The sequence below is a fragment of the Cheilinus undulatus genome, linkage group 4 (genome assembly GCF_018320785.1).
Source record: "Cheilinus undulatus linkage group 4, ASM1832078v1, whole genome shotgun sequence".
NCBI classification, from domain to species: domain Eukaryota; kingdom Metazoa; phylum Chordata; class Actinopteri; order Labriformes; family Labridae; genus Cheilinus; species Cheilinus undulatus.
The window spans coordinates 43,073,254-43,094,857 of NC_054868.1; the positions used below are offsets into that span (position 1 = coordinate 43,073,254).

At 38.0% G+C, this 21,604-nt stretch overlaps 1 protein-coding gene across 15 annotated transcripts in view; it reads left to right on the forward strand.

The window, feature by feature from the left end:
• sorbs2a (sorbin and SH3 domain containing 2a) overlaps window positions 1-21,604 on the forward strand; it is a 76,994-nt gene that overhangs the window by 11,098 nt on the left and 44,292 nt on the right. For 9 of the 15 annotated variants that reach the window (XM_041785577.1, XM_041785571.1, XM_041785579.1 and 6 more), the window contains exons 2-5: window positions 17,024-17,079; window positions 18,034-18,123; window positions 20,882-20,908; window positions 21,029-21,153. In XM_041785577.1, coding sequence (XP_041641511.1) covers window positions 17,070-17,079; window positions 18,034-18,123; window positions 20,882-20,908; window positions 21,029-21,153 — 252 coding nt within the window. In that variant the 5' untranslated portion in view covers window positions 17,024-17,069. Of the gene's footprint in view, window positions 1-6,654; window positions 6,694-9,875; window positions 10,019-17,023; window positions 17,080-18,033; window positions 18,124-20,881; window positions 20,909-21,028; window positions 21,154-21,604 lie in introns of those variants that run through there. The other 6 variants (XM_041785580.1, XM_041785582.1, XM_041785575.1 and 3 more) reach the window with 5 other exon arrangements.

The window sequence follows — 21,604 nt, forward strand, 5'->3', positions numbered from 1 at the left end:
CTCACAGCCACAGAACGTAAACATTCCTCAGGTGGATTTTTCTGATGAACCGGACCACCTTACAGGGTAAAAGGTCCTGACTAATGGCAGTAAATATAGCACCCCTGCTAATCAAGTCCCTCTTATCTTCATGCTCTCCACTTAACACCGGTACCTGGGGAATCCAGACTATGTATGGGGAATGTAATCTTAGCCACAGCTGATAGCATTCTACTTGAGTACACCCCTTGCACTCTTGTTTTTCTTACTTTTTTGGTTATGTGATTTGATTATGGTATCGTTGTGTTATAATGACACAAAAATCAGGGATTTAAAACTAGGATGCTGCAAAAATTTCTCTCAAAAGTATGAAATTCTTCCGTAACATCGTCATATAGTTCTTTTGCCATGCATATTTTTCCTTTAGGGACTAATGATAGCAAGACTTTTCTACTGTCAGGCATCATCTTGCAGAGAACAAGTATCATCACACCAGAGAGTAATAACAAGAATTTCTAATTTAGCTAAAAGTTACAAGTTTACTTAGACTAAATGGTAAACTGATGTGTCAACTGTGTTTAGTGTGAGCATTCACAATAAACACAATGCAAAACTCAAAATTAATGCAGCAAATAAGAGGAATGGTAATATTTGATGAAACATTGATTTGATTCGTATGATTTTCTCATCATGTGCACAAGTGCATGTGCGCATGTTGGTCACAAAACGAGGGTGAATAGCTGTTAACGGGTACAGCTAGCCTCATAACTCAGTCAGAGACTCCTCAAGACTTGTGCTTCATCTGGCTAAATGTATAGTGGGAGGGCTGAAGGACTAAGTTATTCGAGGAAATCAACTGCTTCCATGCCTGGCAGTATAGGTTAACCAGTGGAAAAAATCACTTTTTTTTGTAAAGTATAAGGAGCACAGCCAATGCATGTAAACATTTTCTAATGAACGTGTGTAGGTCCAGCAGGAGCCTCAACACATTAACTTTCCTCTGTTCCCCTTTATTTCTGACTGCTATTCCACCTCTCCTGTCCCCCATTTGACATTTGTGTGTCACCTGGATCACGTGACTGCAAACAGCTAATAGACTACATGAAAATTACATGACCAACTGTAAAAACTAATATGACCTAGAAGACTTGCATTCAAATGCAGTCATGTTTTCAGAGTTACTTTAAGCATTACTGATGTCTTTGACTTAAATGCTCAAGTGCTCATCTTGCTGTCTCCTAATTTCATTTTCATGTAGCGTTAGTGGTAACATTACCTGCTGTAGATTCTTGTTGTTAAGAGAGGAAGTGCATATAAACATCATCCTTCTAAGTAGAAATGACATAGCTTTGTTGGATTGATAGAGTCTGTGCTCAATATTTTGTGAGTGAGGGAGTGTATAATATTACGGTTTAGTTTATATTCAGCTGACAGTGTTACAGTTTAAACATCACATTTTAAACTGGATGGGTTTTAGATGTGAGACCAACACTTGCTCTGACTTCACTCAACCATTTAAAAGAGCCAAAGCCATAACTGGGGCCCCGGCAATAACACTAAGTCAAAATGTCGAGTCAGGAAAAGCTCAGACTCCATCTTTTAAATTGCTTTGGCATTTAGCACCAAGTAAGATGGTCCCTCTGTGAGCTTTCACTTATCATTTCATTGTTACTCAGCTCATGTTAGCTTGTTGCTTTTTCTCAGATTGTTGTCCAGATTGCATTATGTTGTGGACATTGCGTGTGAAGGTGTCTTTAAACTGATGGGATGAAACAGTGTCCCCTTTATTGGGGATGCTGTGCCCTCAGACTTGTTATGTAATACTACATGCCAATATTTTACGTCATGTATGTTGTGTTTACTCCTTTAAAGATACTCCTTTTCTTATGCTGTCATCCTTCTCTATATTTATCTTTGTTTACAGTTTCTATTTTCCTCTTCCCTTGTGTTTGTCCTAGCTCTTTTATCATATCTTTTTAGATCTCTCTCTTCCCCTCTGTGCACATCAGTGTATACAGCCAATGCATCTCTTGCTCTGTATAGTAATGGTAAGATAACAAACCCACGAGTTGTCACATCCAATTCATCCTTCTTCCCCATAGCCTCGACTCACAGCGCTGGGGTTTGTGTTGCATAATTGCATTAGCGCTCTCAGGCCGATGGATCTGCTCGTTAGCTGGACTGTGATGCAATCTGCAGAACACACGGGCCTCTGTTGTTTGCAGTATGGGCAGTGAGTGGGCACGCAGGGTCAGTGTATTGACCTCCCCCTATCCATTCATACAGCCAGAGGGGGGCCTGCTAATGAGTGGCAAGGTTGAACAAACAAGGCTGATAACAGAGACTTTGTTGGAAGTGGTTGTTGTTCAACTAGTGGCAGTAATGTGGTGGTAGAACAGTGACGTGGATAAAATATTCCTCATAAAAATGGTCTGAATCAACAAACAAATAGCTTTGTTTATGTGTGAAAGAATGCAGATTGCTTTCTTTGGTTCTTTTGTGTTTAGCTTGTCAAAAATGATGGCCTCATTTTTAAGTAATGTACTAAATAGGCTGGCCTAAGTAGTGCTGCTCACTCACTCAACATCAGTTTTTTTTATTATCTTACCTTTGTTTAAGTTGTTAAAGTCATACAAGTTCCCTTAATATACAGTGATGTTGAGATAGAAAAATGCACAATTAAAAGAAACCAACAATAGGTGATACAACTTCCACACATTGTAATGAAAAACGTTGAGATCACCGTCTTAAACTGTCTGAGAAAAACAAGAGGCAATCTTGAGATTGTGTCGTAAATTATTTAACATTTTCTGAGCATGAATCTAAAAGATTTTCCATATGAGTAAAACCTCAGGACTTGAAGCATTAGACACTTCTTAGGTTGTGTATGATTATGAACTTAAACAGCCTACATACAACTATATCCTTATTTTCTTGATCATGATAGTGCTTAAAAGTGCTAGCAGGATGCTAATGGTGCTATCAGTTCATGTTATTTACAGTTAGGCGAAAGAGCATTGTGACAACAAGGCAGTAGCTCTTGACTGGTGCTCTGATAGCTACAAGTGGTGGGCAGCTTCCTTATAGTTTATATGGTGCATTTGACAAGTACAAATAATATTAAGAATTGCCTAACTGACTAGTTATTTTGGTGATAACTTAAAAGGGATTCAAATGTAATATTTGGTTGGCTAATTGCATGCATCTATAGTTTCTAGTTGAGCGGAACAATTGGGGAAAATAATCTTATTGTGATTTTTTTTCCACCAATATTGCGATTTAATATGCAGTTTTTGAAATTATTTGTCTTGTGTGTACTTCAAACACCAGTCTCATTTTGAAAAAGAGAAACATAAAAAAAAAACACACACACACAAAACAAGGAGAGTAGGATATTTGGTCAACTATTTAAAAACATTTTTTTCAATGTTTGCATAATTTGTAGAGCATAACAGATATGCTGCTGCAAAAATGAAATATTAAACTGTTGATATCGACACATTTAATTGCAGTAAGACATGTTACAATTTAATCTAATCTAATTGCTTAGCCTTAGTTCCTACACAAATATTTTCAAATCCAGCTAAACCCAAATTTTAATAGTGTTTGTTTGATGAGTTGAAAATTAAGAAAAAAAATTTAAAAAGTCAGACTCAGGCTTAGTTGATAAATTGTGGGACATTGCAAAGGCGGGGATACAGTGAAAAATGGGGTTGCTGAGTGTGGCTAACACTAGCAGTGCTAGCACTATCAGCTTTGATCCTACTTGCAGATCAATGCCAGCGTGTGCATCCTGAATGTGGTTACACGTTGCTTCACTTACACAAGTACAACCTGACACGGTTAGGGACTGAGATCTTCATTTTTTTGTTTTTGATACCCTTATCAATACTCATTGATCCGAGTCCTTATCAACACAGATACCGATACTTTTCTACTGTTTGGTGGAAAGACAAAATGATGACAAATATTTACAACAGAATTGGTCTAAACTTTCAGGTGCTTGAGGTCAAAAGTTGTGATTCAGTCTGTTACATCTATGCACACACATTCTCTGTATTCACAACTTTATCGATTGAAGTTTCTCCTCAAAAACTGAATTTCTCCATTTTTATAAATGGCATTTGAACACATCATGATGTAAAGGATACAGTTGTCTGATTTAGTTTAAAACTGTCTTTTGGCTCATTAAGTTTGCTAATTAACTTCAATTCTGCTGAACACACGACAGATTTCTTCACTGTATTCATTTTTTTAAATAAGAGGACTTAGTGTTTATCCCAACAGGTGAAGAAGAACATTTTCCTGAAGCAGCTGAAGGAAGAGTTATGAATAGGGCTGAACAATTTAGGAAAAAAAAACAATTCTAAGAAACTGAAACTTGATTGCCTGATGTGTAGAGCATAACCTCTTCTCTGAAAAACAAAAAGAAAAATGGTTAAACTGGTGTTTTTGACACATTTCATGTTAAACAAATATTGCATGTTCTGTGATTTGAAAATTGCAGCAGGACATACTGTGATTTAACCTGAATTTTGATTAATTGCCCAGCCCTAGTTATGAATGCATGTTACTTGCAGCACATGCAGGTGGATAGGATTGCATGCTGCCAGCATTTTGATAGAGAACGCTGATGCACATTAACCCCATGTTCCCACTTGCAAGAACTGATGCATGTTTTTATACCAGTGATCATAAAATGACATTACCTCACAGCCTGTGACACTCGATAGCAGTATCAATAAGCTGAAACGTTATTGATTTTTGTGTGTTTGAAAAGTACAGAACCTGGTCTTTACGGGCCCGGGTTTTGATCCCCGTCCCTAGACACGGCATACATGCAACATCATCTCCATTTTCTAGATCAAACAGATACAGATCTGTTCACCACCAGACTGATATCTAGAGGAATCCGTTGTGTTAACATCAGGGTAGTAGACCATCGTGGCACCATGGCAGTAACCATTATCTGGAGCTACAATGGCTCATTACGGCTCTGGCTTTGGACAGAGAATGTGACCAGGAATGTAGGTCTGATTTGCTTAAACAGTATTAATGATTTAACTGACCAGTAGTTATGGTGCCAACTACCAAGGGTGCTGACTTTAATCATTTAGATGGCCAGTCCTGCTTCTCCTTGATACTGAAGTCCCTATTTTCATTTTGTTAAAACATTATGTATGCTGGTTGACTGGAGAGAGTTGCAAAATGTGTGAATTTTCTTCTTGAACATTTTTGGCAAGAAACCAGAGTATTAGCAGGATAATCACTCAGATTCATGCATTAAAAGGTTTAAACACTGCAGCTAAGAAGTAGCCTCATAAGGATTTTGACACAGCGCTTTGTATTGTGCATTACAGACTTTCAAAAATGCCCTGAAGTGGAATAAGATTGAGTGTCACATTCTTAAATTCATTCTGATTTCTGAATTGTTACTGTATGACAATACTGTAATGGTGGAAAATTTCATTTTTGCAGACTTTTCCAGGGTTTGATTTACTGTGACTGTATCAGGCTGTTCTGCCAAAATACTGTCAGGTCTGTAACAAAAACATAGAGAAGAATCTTTGGAGTTTATTTTCTTGCCAGAATGGAACAACAGGCCCCATAAATAGATTAAATTCACCAGCAGATCCCTGAGAGTGTACTGAACTGACCTTTAATCCATCCACCTTGAAAGCCTAGAAAAAACCTGCATAAAATAGACGCATTATTTATAAGTGTATCATCATGTGAATTGGTCCTCTGTACTACAAAGCCGTGCTCCAGCAGGCTGGCTGACTGTCACTGATATTTTATTAACTTGTCCAAAAAGGAGGTTTGAGAACTGGAGACAGCAAGTGTTGAGTTATCTTTGCAGCAGCTGATGCAACACTCTACTGCTAAAATTATCCCGTTCTCGGCTTGTCTTAGCTTTAAGTAAAACATTTGTAGAGGCTGTTAGTGTTTGATGATTTCCTTTGATTCAAGACCTGACATGACGAGGCTTTTGTATAAGAAAACAGTTTACTTTAGGTTCCCTGTTGAAATTTAAACAGCTGTTCCAAGATAGTCAAATCCTTCTCATGCACTGTTTTTAAACCCTGAATTATATGCTGTTAAAATGTTTATTTGTTTGACAGATCCTTAGCATGTCTACTCAAGTACTTGAAATACTTGAAGCTGGAAAGTACAGTGTCCACTTAAAGCACAATGCAATTTCCTCATACTTCCCCTCTTATTTTGAGACCCAAGTCTTTCTTTTTTCCTACCACAACCCTGCACTCTCTACTTTTTTACCACAAAAATGCACCACTCAGATAACTTGGAAGCAATTCAGTAATTAAGGAGCAAAGCCATTCTACATGCTGCCTTTTTTGGAGGGGCGACGCTCCCTGTCAGTATGATTTCAGAATAGACACGTCTCGTCTAGGATTTATGTTGGATCTCCAGGGAATTTCGGATGCCTTGTTTAAAAAGGGATTTGTTCTCTCTGATACCATCAGTACGATTACTGCTTCATTTTATCCCTCCAAACTCACCCTACGCAGGCTTATAACTTCTGTTTACAGTACAGTTTTCACTGTGGTTTATTATGCCTCCGTGTTAACATCTGTATGGAGAAAAACATGTCTGTCAGGTGACTTTTTTTGTTGTGTCTTAAAATAGGTTTGCCCAGGAACTTAATCTGTTGACATCCGATGAGTACGTCTCAGTCTGAGTGACCACTACAAGGTCAGGACCCCTGAAGCCATAGTCGGCTAATCTTCATCACTGTTCACTCTCACCTGTCGTCTTCACACATGTGCAGACACACAAAAGGTCAAATAACCTGACTGATTGATTATGAAGCTATCACTATCAGCTGTTTTCATTACAAATTCATAAATGGATTAGAACTAACGCTTGTAGTCAGCTGTACAATCACCTGTGGTTTATACTCAGGTGCCAGCAGCTGAGAGAAGCACTGTGTGGGCGGTGTAATTTAATTATATAATTGAACTGCCAGCCAATAAGGATTAAGCACATCAGCTTTGTGATTTAAATTAAACTGAATTGCAGCACACCAACTGTCTATGTGAAAAAAAACTCTCTCTTCTCCTCTACTGCAGCTCATCCTAAACTACAATAAGCAGCTGTGGTAGAAGACACCCTAACTTTGACTTCAAGTCCCACTAGATAATCATATTCAAAGGAGGGTAGAAGCTAGTTAGCTTACTAAACAAGGTGACATACCGTTACATTAAGATGTAAATTCCTGTCTGTTAAATGACTGAGGTAGTGGTAAATTAAAACATAAGTATGATGTGGTCAAATTTAACTTTATGAAAAGAAAATGTAAGTTTTGTGAAAAATTGAATAAATTCTGATGTTTGGAGGTGAAATTTCGGCCACATAGGCAAGTATTTTTTAAACCTCATCCGTATTCAAAAATAACCCAATCCACGCGCAGAAATATCCTTGTCCACATGAAGACACAAAATCGCACCACTGTACAGAACACACCATGTCAGCAACAGGCTACTTTTTACTAGCATTTCCCTCACAGACACAAATAATGTCCTTGTGTGAAAATTCTCTTGCAGTTCCTTTATAATGCCCATTTCATTCTCAAAGTTTTCCCATCAACCTGAGCTTGGTCTTAACCAAACTGCTGACATTGACAGTGGTTGTGTCTTTGGAGTGTTTAATAAAGCAGCAGTTAATCTGTAGTCTGTTCAGACGTCTGTGCTTATCTTCATAGTGGGACAGTAACTGTGCTAGTATGATTAAGCATGTGGAAGTTCTGTTGCAGGTCCAGTTAGCACAAGTTTTGCTATGTCCACCTTTGTCAACACATAACTTGGTAAAGTTTCTAAAATCATCATCCTGGATGGAGTTTTCTAAGAGGTGCATTTACAGGGACCTAAAACGGCATTTGCATGTTTACAGAATTTCAAAACACACACACACACACACAAAATGTTTTTGAAAATACCTGCCTACAAGTAGACAAGGCCTTGTTCTCTTATCAGCATTGAATAATTGTATCAGTTGCAGCAGAGTGAATATCCTGAGGCCTTTTATGTAGGAGAGTTTTTGCACTGTTTCGTCTTTTGAATAGGTTTATTCATTTTTATTTTTCAGCTTGTTAATGCTATGAATGAGTCATCACATTGTGTAATTTAGTTGTCCCTACTGTTGGATACTTGTATATTATTACTATAATAATAATAACAACTTTATTTATACATAACTTTTCAAAACAGAGTTACCAAGTGCTTCACAGCATAAAAACAGGCATACAGCAAGATTAAGAAAACAGAGCTCAGCAGGACATCAATCAGTCAGTCAAGAAGATAAGGTTAAAACTCAATAAAATAGGATTAAAGTCAGTCCCCAAAAAATTTAATAAAAAAAGTTAAAACCCAGTTAAAACTTGATTAAAAGTAAAACCAAGTAAAAAATAAAACTAAAAAAGGAAAAAAAAAACAATAGAAAAATCAAAAACAACTTAGTTATATCTCTTTGGAAGATTTCTTTGTGCTGCCTGGTTGAGCAAAGTAACATACAGCATGCAGCTGACTCAATATGAATGGCTTTTGTGGTATTTATCAGGTGAACTTAACTATAAAACCCAGAAGATGTTTATTAAAGTAGCCTTTTGAAATGTCACAAGTTTAATAGTGATCACATTCAGTTTATAAAATGTAAATTTATGCCTACTTTTTCATCTAAATGGTGGGTTGTGGCATGGACTGTCATGTCCACGATTGCAGGCATCACCATCACCCATTGTACATGACCTGGTGCTATTGAAAATTAGCTGCGTTTTGTGTGTGGAAAATGTCTGCTTTGCTGTGCAATTATGCTGGGGTACAGACCGGGCTGGCAGTGTCACCTTTTAACATCTTTCCTTCCGTACTAACTTTCAAAGAAAACAGCAGTATCCTCTGAAGTACATAAACCTTGTTGAGTGCTGGTTTCATTGAAAAGACTTCCCAATTATTGAGATCAACTGACCAGCAGATGTGGGCAGGCAGACTCCAGACAACTGTCACTGTACGCTGAGAGCTCAATTATCATTACCTTGCCTGAAGAAGTACAAAATAGAGCATTTCAGAGCTGAAACGTTCCCTATGTTCTGTACATTGATAGTGCTTGTATCCCAAAGATTTTAAGCAAAACCTGCAATGAAATGTTAGTAACAAAGCTGACTATTTCTTAATTCACCAGGATCCCTTTTCAGAGAAGCAGCACTCGGTAGGGAAGACAGTTTGAATTGGCTAAAGCCTTTGTATTGATGCAAAATACAGCTGTGAATTTAACAAGCTTTAATTCTATTTTAATGCAATATTTGGTGCCATACTTGGTTATGAAGATAGTTCCATTTAGCTCATTAAAAAATTATAAAGTTTAAGAAAACAAAGTGAAAATCAAAACACTTCACTCAGACAGTAATAGGCTCTACTCATGACTCGCTGTTGTTTAACATTTAGTAGTTGAATGAGCTTTTAACAAAATGATTTTACCAGCTTCAAATTACACGTGAAGAGCAAAAATGAAAGGAGTTGTGTAAAACTCTAAAATTCCTTTAGACAGTTCAGTCATTATTTCTTCTGTCATTGTTGTCATATTTCTCATGATGGAATGGTGACCAATTTGTTTTTGAGCCCAGTTTCGTCTATAGCCAGGCATCCTGCCAATGACTGAAAGCATACCAGCAAGCACTCTTTGAGGGCATGTTTGTGTTTAGCATTCCCACCTTTTGTGCTTCTGTTTAACTGACAAGAACACATTTTTCTTTCCGTAGTCAGGTTTTCAGGAAATGTTTTTTTATGATTATAGGAGCAATATTAGTGTTTGATGATACAAACTTTTTAAGTTGAATGTGGAGATAAGCTGTCACCGTGAAAGGTGCGTCTTTTCATCCTAAGCAGGGGCAGATCTAGAGGGGAAGGTCCCCTGAATTCTGACTGGCAATCCCAAAATCCTTAACAGTTCCCTGCCAGCCTTCAATTTCTCCACATGTGGCCCTCGGTGGAAAAAAGTTTGGACACCCCTGATATAAACGTTACCTGTAAGTATTGATCATGTGTTGTTGTGACATATACATGCTGTAATCTAGTGGTGGGCAGTAAACTGGTATTAGTACCACGAAAATGGGTTTTTGCAACACCGTCTACACTGGTCAAATTGTCTTTTAATGCGCACACAAGGCATAAGCAATGCCACTGATAGCGTAGCAGAGTGATATGCTCAGCTCATGGATCAACTCGGTTCATCTTTGGCCCAGCGCTGCACTGATTCATATTTTAACAGCTTAAACAGCTATTTAAAAATGTTTTAACTCATGATTGGCTGGTTTGAGCCCATGATAGTTCAAAGAAGGTGGCTGTGGCATTAAATAGAGTAGAGAAGCAGCCATAAACACGCTAACACCGTACACTCACTGGCACCTCTGCTAAAGCTAAGTTAAATCAATGATAAATATGTTATTTCTGACAAGTTCTTCACAATAAAAGTCTGCAGTTGTTAATTTGCTTGAGTGCTTTTATTGTGAGCGCTCATGTCAGGAAATGGGATATTGTCAGAAGCAGCTTTACACACCTCAGGAGGAGAGAAATGAAACTTAAAACCACAGGTGCAGTTACAAAGAAATGAGCACAGAAAGACCTGAAAAATATTTTTCTGTGATCTTATTGCTCTGACATGAGTATGCCAACGCAGGCTTGTTTTTGGGGAAGAAAGGGAGTTTTAGCACCTGAAAATGCATTTCAAATGTGTTTTCTGTTTTAATACTGCACTATAATACTGAGGGGACAAAAAGCCCCAAAACATTGATATAGATTTTAGGTCATATTGGCCAGCCTTACTGTAATCAAACTAATGTAGAGACATTATTTAAATAGTACACACGCATTAGCTGATTAAATTTCCTGTAACTTGTTAGAAGAGCTGATTTTTTTTGTGTACAAGAGCTTAATAAAGGTCAACAATATTTAACACTGCTGGTGTTGAAAACTAACACATCGTCACGGGGAAAGTTTTGAGTGATGAGCTCAATCACTCTTAATGTTCCTCTAATAACGAGAGAGATGAGTCTGAGCTTCCTACCAAGATTACTTCAGTGTCTTGTGTTTCAAAAGGCCTCGCAGCTCCGGCCCTGTGAGTCCACTCACATGAACTGAATGGTCCCAGCGGGTCACTCAGCAGGCTAATGAGACTTGATGGGCTTGTGGTGTTGGACATCACGGCTTTCTGCGGCTCAAAGCTCTGACTTGTGTATTTGCAGTCCCACAGCTATTACCCACAGTAATTATATGCATTCTAGCGTCCAGAGTGACCCACCAATGCCTAAATTATAGTCGATAGATAAACCACGGCAAAGCAAGAAAACAAAATGTAACATGGGCCAGCTAAAAAACTAGGACAAGAGTCTGAAACAACTCTTTGGCAGTGAAGATTCACTCGTGTTGATTGAGCTACTGAGACTTTATTCAGTACAGATATTGTAGAATTCCATGGGGGTTTACATCTAGGTTATGAAAGGATAACAAGCATTTAATCCATCAACGTTTATTCTCACTCCTCTCATTGTAAGTATTACATCAAGCATTACATTTTCAAGGCTCACTCTCTGAATATTAATGGAAACATTTGGTTCCCCTCCAGTTCACAACGTGATGTGCATGCTGAAATGAATCAGCTGCTTATGATCCCTCACCAGCTTTAGAGAGAGCCACACATTTTGTATTTAAGAGCTTAAAAAGGTCTATTAGGGCAGATAGTCTGGGCCGTTCAGAGGTGTAGAGCCTCGCAAGTTTTCTCCCATCGTCCAGCCATAACATTACACCATGGTCACAGCTGCTGTGTCGCCGCTGATCTGTCCCCAAGAAACATGATCCTGTTTATAATCTGACCATCATTTGGACACAGACTGCCTGCGACGCCAGACCCATGATTTACCCGAGTGTGCACGCCTGTGTGTGTGTGTAAGTGTGTGTCTCAGAGATAGATTTACGAGGGTGTACTGTATGAGGGTGAGGGTTCGGTCTTGAGGGACTCAAAGTATCCCACGATGCACGTCTTAATGTAGTTCTCTAACTACAAATTTCTTCACACAAGCAACAGCATGTGTTCAAAACCCTCTCATGTGTGACACGAAGATGCTTTGCATGCTTGTAAATGAGGGTACAATGAAGGTTATCAATAAGGCAGGGTAGAATTACTCTCATCACTGAAGAGCTCATGTAAACATAATTAAAAATCTCGCAGTCACAGGTTGGATTTTGTTGTGATGTGTTTTACTGGAGAGCACAGTCTTAATTGTCACAATAACCTTTGCCATAGTGGTTTTTGAAGATGCTTTCTGAAAGTCATTCACTGTAGTACAACTCATCTAAACAAAAAGATGAGTAATTATTTCTTTGTAACTTTTATTACTTGCCTAATTTGCAATAGATATTGTTCATAGCTTCCTTGAGTTAAATCTTGAAGTCCAGAAGTACTAAGATTAGATTATGAGTGGATAGATACATTTTAAATGGACACTCTTAATTGAACTATATATGAAAAAAATCAAATCCTGTGATACAGTATATTGTGGTGTAACACCGTTATAGATAAGAGCTATGTTAACATGTAATATATCTTCAAATGCAGCATGCACCAGGGTGATAAATAAAGTGATACACTTACGTTTGCTTACATTCATCAAACACTTTACCACAATATAAGTATAAAGATATGCATAGAGCCACTGGTCTAATCAGTCAGAAATAGCAGAAAGAAGAAGTTTCGCCTTTGGATTAAGACAAAAGGAAAAATGTGCATACTTTGTAGCAAATTAATCTCTGTTCAGTATTAACTCATCAGAAAAGTGCACAGTAGCAGCTGTCAGTGATGCACCCTTGTATTAATAAAGTACAGTGAGTCAAGTTTGCTTTTCTGATGCTTGACAATATGTCACTTAAGCTTTTCACCAGAGTGGGATCCAGTTTAGTTAGCACTGATGTCCTGCTGTATTTTTTTTCGCCGTTGTTATTTTTTAGTTTAGTTTTTGGTTGGCTTGTTTAGTTACTGACTCTGCCTGTGTTGTGAACAAACAACAACTACAGCATGACCCCTCCACTCGTTCCCTAACTGTGCAGTGCCTCCTCTCCTGTCTGTAGTTTCTTTAATTTAATTTCTGGCCAGGAAGCCTTGTTCAGAATAAGTGTTTACTTGGACACTAATCAGAATAATGATTGACTGAAATCTCCCCTCTTGTTTGGAATGAAACTTCTCACCCAATGAGCTATATCAAATCGGAATCATTCAGCTGGCTTGTTTACATGATGCACTTTTTTCTGATCAGGCTTTTTTCATATTATATTTGTTCATGTAATCTAAACAATTGTGGGCTCTTTTGACATCTTTATGTGATACTTCCCATATAAAAACATTCAATGATCTTAATTGGAGTTTTAAAATAATTTCAATTAAGAGAGACTCAATACGAGTTTAGCAATAATTTATTTAATTAAAGAGAAATGTGCAGTGTCTTTGGCAATTAGACTCCATCCTGATGACTTCATGCACTTGAGGGGGCAGTGAGGCGAACAGCAGGATAGGATTGGATACTCTCTATGGAGTCTACTGTAGACACTGGTGATGGTGTTGATGTGGGATGCAGGATCAGATGATGAGTAGACTTCTGAGAAGTTGGACCAGGAAGCTAATGAGGTGGCTTGGAGGTAGAGACTGAGGTATGCAGGATGAGTAGAGCAGAAGACCTGTGAGAACCTGGACTAGATCCTGATGAAGTGAATGGAGGTGGCTGGGGTGGAGGAGTGTTCACACTGAATTGACAGGCTAAGTGTGAAAGAGAGAATGACAGATTTAAAATACGACAGGGGCATGATGGTAGGTCAAACAAGATTGTTGCAGAATCAGATTAGCTGAGGAGAATGGACGAAGAGAGCAATATGAATCAAATAAAATCAAATCATCTTTATTTATGAATGAGTGGTGGCTAAAAAATAAATAAAACAGTTTTCCTGCTTGAACTTTCGCTGAGCTCCATGCACTGAGCCTTTAATCACAGCATAAACACAACCATTGATACAGAATTTTTTTTTATATCTTTTCCCTTTTTCTCTTTTCTGTTTTTTTTCCCTTTCTTTTACTCCTGGTATTAAGACAAAAGTATACTGAAGGTAATTTTGCTTCAGAGTAGTTCTGCAGCCCTCCACTCTAACATTAATACATCAAATACTGTTCATCACATTTCCAAAACTTCAAAGCAGCATCTCCGTGTGTGTAAGGCAATGTCAGCGATGTATATGTCATAGTTATTTACATACCAGACATTTATGATCCCCATTGCAGCCACTGTGCGCTGTCACTTGTAGTATCTGTCATACCCACTAAGTCCCATGATGACACACATGTGCATGCATACGCACAGCCATGCAGCAGCCTGTATTGTGTTTATGGCTTTTGATGTGTGAGCAGTTCATATCAATCATGCACTGTACTGCAACAGTTCCAAGAAAAGTTCTCCATATAGCATGAGCCAGGTTTCACAGTTAAATAAACAAGGCGTTCTGTATCATTTATCAAGTTATTTATGTTACATCTATGTGCTGTGAAGTATGTGCTGAAGCCAGTAAGACTCTCACTCAGCTGGAAGAAGGTCTGTTCCCACATCAGGATTCAGTGGTTTTAAGCTTAGGCTTAAACATCTTTTTGAACATGACAGGCAGTCTGTGTTGATTTAATTTAAAAGTCTTAACACCGTGCTACAGTCACACAAGTAAAAGAGAAATGAAAGTGTAGGGGGACAGAGCTTTTAGTACAGCTTCTTAGCACTTCATCTGCTCTTAGAAGAAGATATGATTAACTATTTCACAGCTTACAACCTTTTTAGCTTTACTGACAGTGGCAGAACATTGTGCATGTATGCATTCAGAGTGTTTTGAATATTATGTAAAAGTCATACGCTGACAAGTCAAATGCCCATCCAGATTTCCTTTTTTCACCTGAAGTTGGGTGAAAACTGTACAACTGATTCTGTGAAGGGCCAAATTACTGCCTGATTGTACACTGTCATGCAATGTACAGTATACACAGGGTCACAACTTATGGTCACTGCCTGATCAGCTGCTCCTCGGATGAATACTTGGCATATTTGAAATCTCAGTAGTACAGCCGCAGACACTTGTGCAGTGAGAGCAGAGCAACGAGCCGATTCCCAGACCTCAGGACTTTCTTTCCTGATCATACCATTGTAAACTGTCTGACAGCATCCCATAGAAACAGCATGCCTTCCTGCCTTTCTTTCCCTGTGTAAAGAAAATAACTGAACCTCCAGCTACAAGGAAAGAGTCATTGTGATTTAGCTTAGTTAGCTTGTGATTGTGTGTGAGGAAGTGAGAGCATTTTTTTGCCATGTTTTGTGTTTGATTGACTGATTGATCTATCTTTATTTGGGACATGACCTAAAAAAGAAAGGAATAGTTCATAAATTCCACAAGAAATGCATCAATGCATCAAATAGGCGACTTTTAGAGTGCATTTGAGATGATGATGTGCTTAAGAAGAAGCAGAATTAAGCAGGAGGCTAATCAAGTCCTGCACTTTCTTTACAATATCACATCTAAGGATGCACAATATTATCTGCATGATGTTGGTGTTGGCAGATATCACCTTGAAAGTGAATTATCTGTATATTCAGATAGAAAAAAATCTGGGAGCTTAACAACTATGTTGACTGTCCTATATAAGCGGTAAGTGTTAGTCATATATGAATAAGTAGATGACCAGGTTTTAGGCAGGGTCAGTAGACCTATGTCAGCTGGAGTATTTTTCTTTGCTCATCCTCAATCCTTAAACTTTAAAGTGTGTTTTAAAGGCTGTAGTTTGAGGTCTGAGTTACATTTATACATTCATATCAACAAAAATGAATTTGTAATCATCAGCATATCAGATATCAGCAAAAATCCAATATTGTACATCCCTAATCACATGACTTTATAGAAATAAGTCTCTCTCAATACCTTGATGTTGAAGCTTATGCATGAATTATAGAAGATTATTGCACATATTAGTGTCATATCAAGGCTACTCCAAAGGATTACCCCGTAAAATGAGATGCACATGCTTATTAAAGCTGCAAGGACTGTAGGTTGTTTAAATTTAAATCTCCCTCTTAAATCATGTGGCCTTGTCTGCTCTTGAGGGTTTCTGGATGTTCTTTTTTTTTCTTATAAAACTTGAACAGTTTTTAATTTAATAAAGCCCATAACTTTTAGTACTTGTCACTTTTTAAAGAGATACATGGCTACATGGCTTATTATCTCTGTCTTTTATTTTGAATTTGAAATGTGCATGTGAGACAACTGAAATACAGATCAGACATCAACTTCCATCTGTGGGAGTTTGGTTTTCACTTGTACAGTGAAAGCACTCAGATCATGACAGACTTTTTGATTGTAAAGGAACTATTTGTTGGTAAGAGGAAAAACTCTTGTTTTAATATTAATTCCTCATCTATCTGTTGGTCATTTATATACATGCTCTTAAGAAATTCAGCTCATTTCTATGTTTGCTTTCTTTTATATCCAAGAGGTCTTATGTCAACCCATACTGTGGGTTTTCTAGAGATTGAAAAATGCAATGTGTGAAAGGAGCTTAAAACGGAGCTGACTTGCAATCCGTTGCAGTATGTCAGCACACAGCATTTTCTCAGCTAAACATCATTAATCTCTCCAGACTTTCCTTGCATGCAGATTTTGGCTCTTTAAGTGATGTGATTTGAATCAAAGTGAAGCTAATGAGCCAGTGGGAAGCAGGAAATGGGCAGATGTCCAGAATAACTGCTTACATTTCAGATTTAATACCAAAGAGTTTACACAAAAATTAAGCTGCCTCCGTAATTGCAAAAACTCTTGTTATTGTAATCACTTATTGATGTTGTCTCCGGGAGATTGATTGGTAAATATGTATCTGAAAACACAAAAAGCTTTACTCTGGTCCAGAGAATCATTTGTTTTTTAATGTGTAATAGAGTCTAAAATACTTTTCTTTCTCTGTTTTTCAGGAAAGTGTGTCCCCCTGCAAAAGATCAGTAAGAAGTGCTCTTCAATATGAATACAGGTATGCACATGTATGTAAACCCACATAAACCACACTGATGTATAAAATGTTTGGGAAACAGTCATCTAGACTGGTGCATTACTTTTATTTTGCAAAATTGTGTTACTACTTTTTCAGTTTTGCAGTTTTATTTCATGCCTCATATTTTTTCAACTACATATACACTTGAGTGTTAATCATAAAGCATCAGTATGATAACAGATTTTTAACAGAGCTATTGTAATCCTGTTTTGTGGCGTAGTTTTACCACCACCACTATAAATCAGTATTTTTAACTCCTACCCCATTTCACCATATTGATGTCGATCCGGTTAAAGGCTGGGGTGACTGTGACTGAAATCATCACTAAGTATAGTCAACCCTTTTCCTTTAAACCACAGTGACATAGTCCTACTTTAATACATGTCCAAAGCTCTGTCTCAGACTTGGCAGCAATCCCAAGCTAAAGTGTGTATTACTGCTGGAGAATCAATGATGAGTAATCCGTCTTTGGACCTTCTCCATACACCACCGCTCTGTGCGTATGCCAGTGGTAGCCTCACTCATCTTGGTTGTTTGCCTGTATTTACAATGTGCAATATGGAAGACAACATAAAAATAGCAGTGCCATGTGCTGAAGACAACCAATGCTACTACCAGAGTTAGGTTTATATTTGAAGCATCATGGGTCATCTGATGTAAGAGGATCTTACTGTCACATATAGTGTATCAGATATGTATAAACTAATGAAACTGATGCAATACAACCTCAAAATTAAGCTTTTTTGATGTCATACACTTAAAATCTACATCCTTAAATGCATGTGCTTTGCCTCCAGTTGTTTGCATTTTACTTCTGCTGGATGCATTTGTGTGTGTGTGTGTGTGTATTCATCTCCTTTTTTTGCATGCATGTGCATGCACGCTACTGCTGCCTCTGCCTCTATGATCACCTGCCTGGCTTGGATTTCTCAGATAGCGGAGGAACCGCTCGCCATAGCGTGGCCTTGTCACTCAAACTCTCTCCCATGAAGAGGGTCCAGAGCTCACCAAATCTAGGATCAGGTACTAACACTCACAACTACGACAAATTAAGACATGATGGAGTAGGAATTAGTAGCTAAAATACACACCACAGAGAGTATTAACTGGACTTATAGTAACTGTCAAGTAATAAGGTAAGTTTTTAACGAGCGACCTTTGGTTTCTGCGTTTTCTCATTCTGATAATGGCCTGAGCATATTTGAAATACTTTCAAATATTTAGGCTGCAGCTGCCTCAGTATGCTTAAACTATCTTTGGAATGTGAAATGCCCTTTTATTGTTTTTCAAATCACTGCTGTGTGTTATTCTTTTATTTCCTTTTCCCTCTTGTGTCTGAGCCTTGTTTTTTCTCCTGAACTCAGTCCTAATCCATTCAGTCCTACATGTTGTTGGTGTTGTTTTTCCATCCTTTGACAGCACTAATATGTCAAACTCTCACACTGCTCCCTGTCATTTCCCCTCTTCATGGGTAGTTTATTCTACTCTTCCTGTCGCCCTAAGTGTTATCCTCGCTGTTCCTCCCACCTCTGTTTTCTCTTGTTATTCTCCTTTCTCTGGCCATGTTAGTTGGCCAGACAAAGCACAGCTACTTGACTTGTGGCTCTTCTATAATGCTGACATTATTATTATTAGAAGGCTTGTGTTTGGACTGAAACTGCAAAATTCTACTTGGCTCTTCTTTAGTTACTTAAACAAATTATGATTCGTCTGCTATTTGAAAAAGCCTTATGATCCTAAAGTTGTCAACATCTTCTTTCCACACATTACTTGTGTTTCTGTCTGAACCCTGTCAGCATCCAGGTTAACAGCTGCAGCCATGTAGGCGTTCCAGCACTGTCAGCTTCCTTTTAACAATAGCAAGCCACTCTGTGAAAAGCTGATGAGCTGTTGTCAGAGACAGTAGGGTTATGAGCATGGTAAAACTGGTCAAACCACCCTACAGAGGTCATCAAAGCATATCTTAAAGAGACACACTGGCATGTTGGCAGGGTCACACAATTCACTGACCTTAATCTCCACAGGTGAAACTAGATGTCTACGTTCCTTGACATAGCAATGCCACATCAGAATAAAAATAGTAGAAATGTAAACTTGGCCTTTGATATACAAAAGAATTTGTTTTAAAGATCATTTTATCCTGACACAATTCCCTTCAGAGCTACGATAACTTTGCAGCCTCTACTTCCACTACATAAATAAAAGGACTCACATTAAACATCATTCATCAGGTCAAGCTGAATCAGCCTTCTACAGCTTTCCACAACACAATAGTGTTTTCATGAATCATTTGAACTGCTGATCTCAGAGTCAAAAGAAACAGCCACCTGAAAAATTTAGAATGGCAAGGCAGCCTCACCTAATCAACCTGCATAGTTATCCGTGATATGTACATTTTGAAGTTGTCGGGTTATCATCCAAATGATCCATGCAGTAATTACAGTGGTTTGAGAAGTGTTTGAGGCTCATGCATTTTGTTCTGATAAATTTATTTGAGGACATATTTGTGCTTAAACCTCTGAAGTGGAAATTTTAATGTTAGCATGAGCCATAGAGCTACAATAGCCACATTTACGGGATGTACTAGGTGGAAATGAGCTGGGACTTTCACTAAAGAATAGTGGCCATTATGCTTACATCATTTTGGTGTGGAGGATTTATTTTTGTTGGTTTCTTGGTCTTAGGAGTGAAGTGGTCTATCAAGACTTATTATGTGTACAATGCATATATTTCTGCAGAACCTTTGGGCATAAAGAGAACCTTCTGATTTAAGCACACTTTCATACTATCTTGCTTTACCGGTGATTTTCTTTTTCTGGAATTGCGGAAGGAGTTTTGAAAAAAATAAATATACCGAAGATTTTATGTGCAACAACAACTTAAACCCTAAATCCTAAATAAAGGTATATAGCAGTATCAGACACACACAAACACACTTTATGCCCTGAAGATGTTTTGTTTGAAACTGTTATGTGCCCACAACACTATTGAGACGTGTCTGTCACCACAATATTAACAATACCAGTACATCTCCAATAAATCCTAATCACCGGTTGGTTTGCCCTATGAATTGGTATAGCTGGCTTTTGGAAAGTTGTCAGGAGAGCTTTATTGTTTGCAATAAAAGTGTGGGAAATTTGCTGACTACAGGAGAAGATTGAAGGATCCTTATGATCTGATAAAGAGAAAAACAATATCTGTGATAGCTTGCTGGATTCAACGCTTTAAATGATCCTCAGATCTTTGAAGTAAATTCCACTTGGCCATGAAACTGATTGTTAGTCAATTGTCTAGAGCTTTTGAGCTCCTGATAATGGAGGAACTCTAAATGACATGGCTGTAATTCCAAAATGATAAATGCTGTATTTTGTGAAGCCTTGTAAATTCAAACTGCAACATCTTATTAACCATGTTATGGACTTAACTGTATTAATTGATTAATTAAGTTTTATCAGTTCTTTCAATACAGGATGGATGTATCGTGGTTGTTTGGAAGTAAATAAGGTTTTAAAAAAACAAAACTGGTACAGGAAAATCATGCAGTCCTTGACTAAGAATGTTTCCACCTTGAGCTTTTCTCCATTTCCTTTTGGAGTAGTGCCCTTTTCCTTAAACCCATCACCAACTCTCTGTCTTACCAATAAATTTTAACATTTGTTGCCACAGAAGAGCCACTGTAGATCATTCCTTTAGCAGTATCAGTGACACTTGTCACAGGGACTGTTTTTTTGACTCTTTCAGTCATGTCACTTATCACTGCTGTTTATCCTCTGTTCTTTAGGGAGTGATTCTCACTCATCAGATTTGGGTAAGTCTTGGTTCCTTTTTTGATTTAAATGGTAACCCAGCGTTGTGCATGAAAAACAGGGCTTTGAAATGCTATCAAATAATCAGTGTGTGGTGTTAAATTTAATTACTCCATCTTCAGATTCTTGGCGGTCACGCAGCGCAACAGATGGCCTTAAGAACGGAGACGCTGGCAGCTCATCTCTTGCTGCTAAAGGCTTTCGTAGTGTCAGACCCAACCTACAGGAGAAAAAGTCAACAACGCAGGTTAGATTCCCCACACACCACTCTCACATGTTTTTTTTTTTTTGGTTCGTAAGGTTTTAGAAAAAATGTGTTTATCTGTGTGAACTCATATAATGACTCATCAAACCATCATAATTAGGCATAATTACTCAGAACCATAGTGCATTTTTAACATTTTACCACAAACCTTGATGATTTGTATTAAGCTTTGCTCTGATCTTTTGTTGTTCTTGTCGCTTGAACTTGTTTTGGCTGTTGCTTCCTAATTGACCAATAAGGATATGAATCACGTGCCATTACCACCCCCAAGGAGAGAGAGTTTCCACTTCTCACCCACTGGTGCTAATCCACTGGACTATGACTCCCTGGTTGCCCTGGCTAAAGATCTTAGCCCAGGAATGCTAACATTCACACAGAATGAGAAGGCAGTATTGAAAGAATCCTACTCTGTTAGCAGCACAGCTTCTTACTC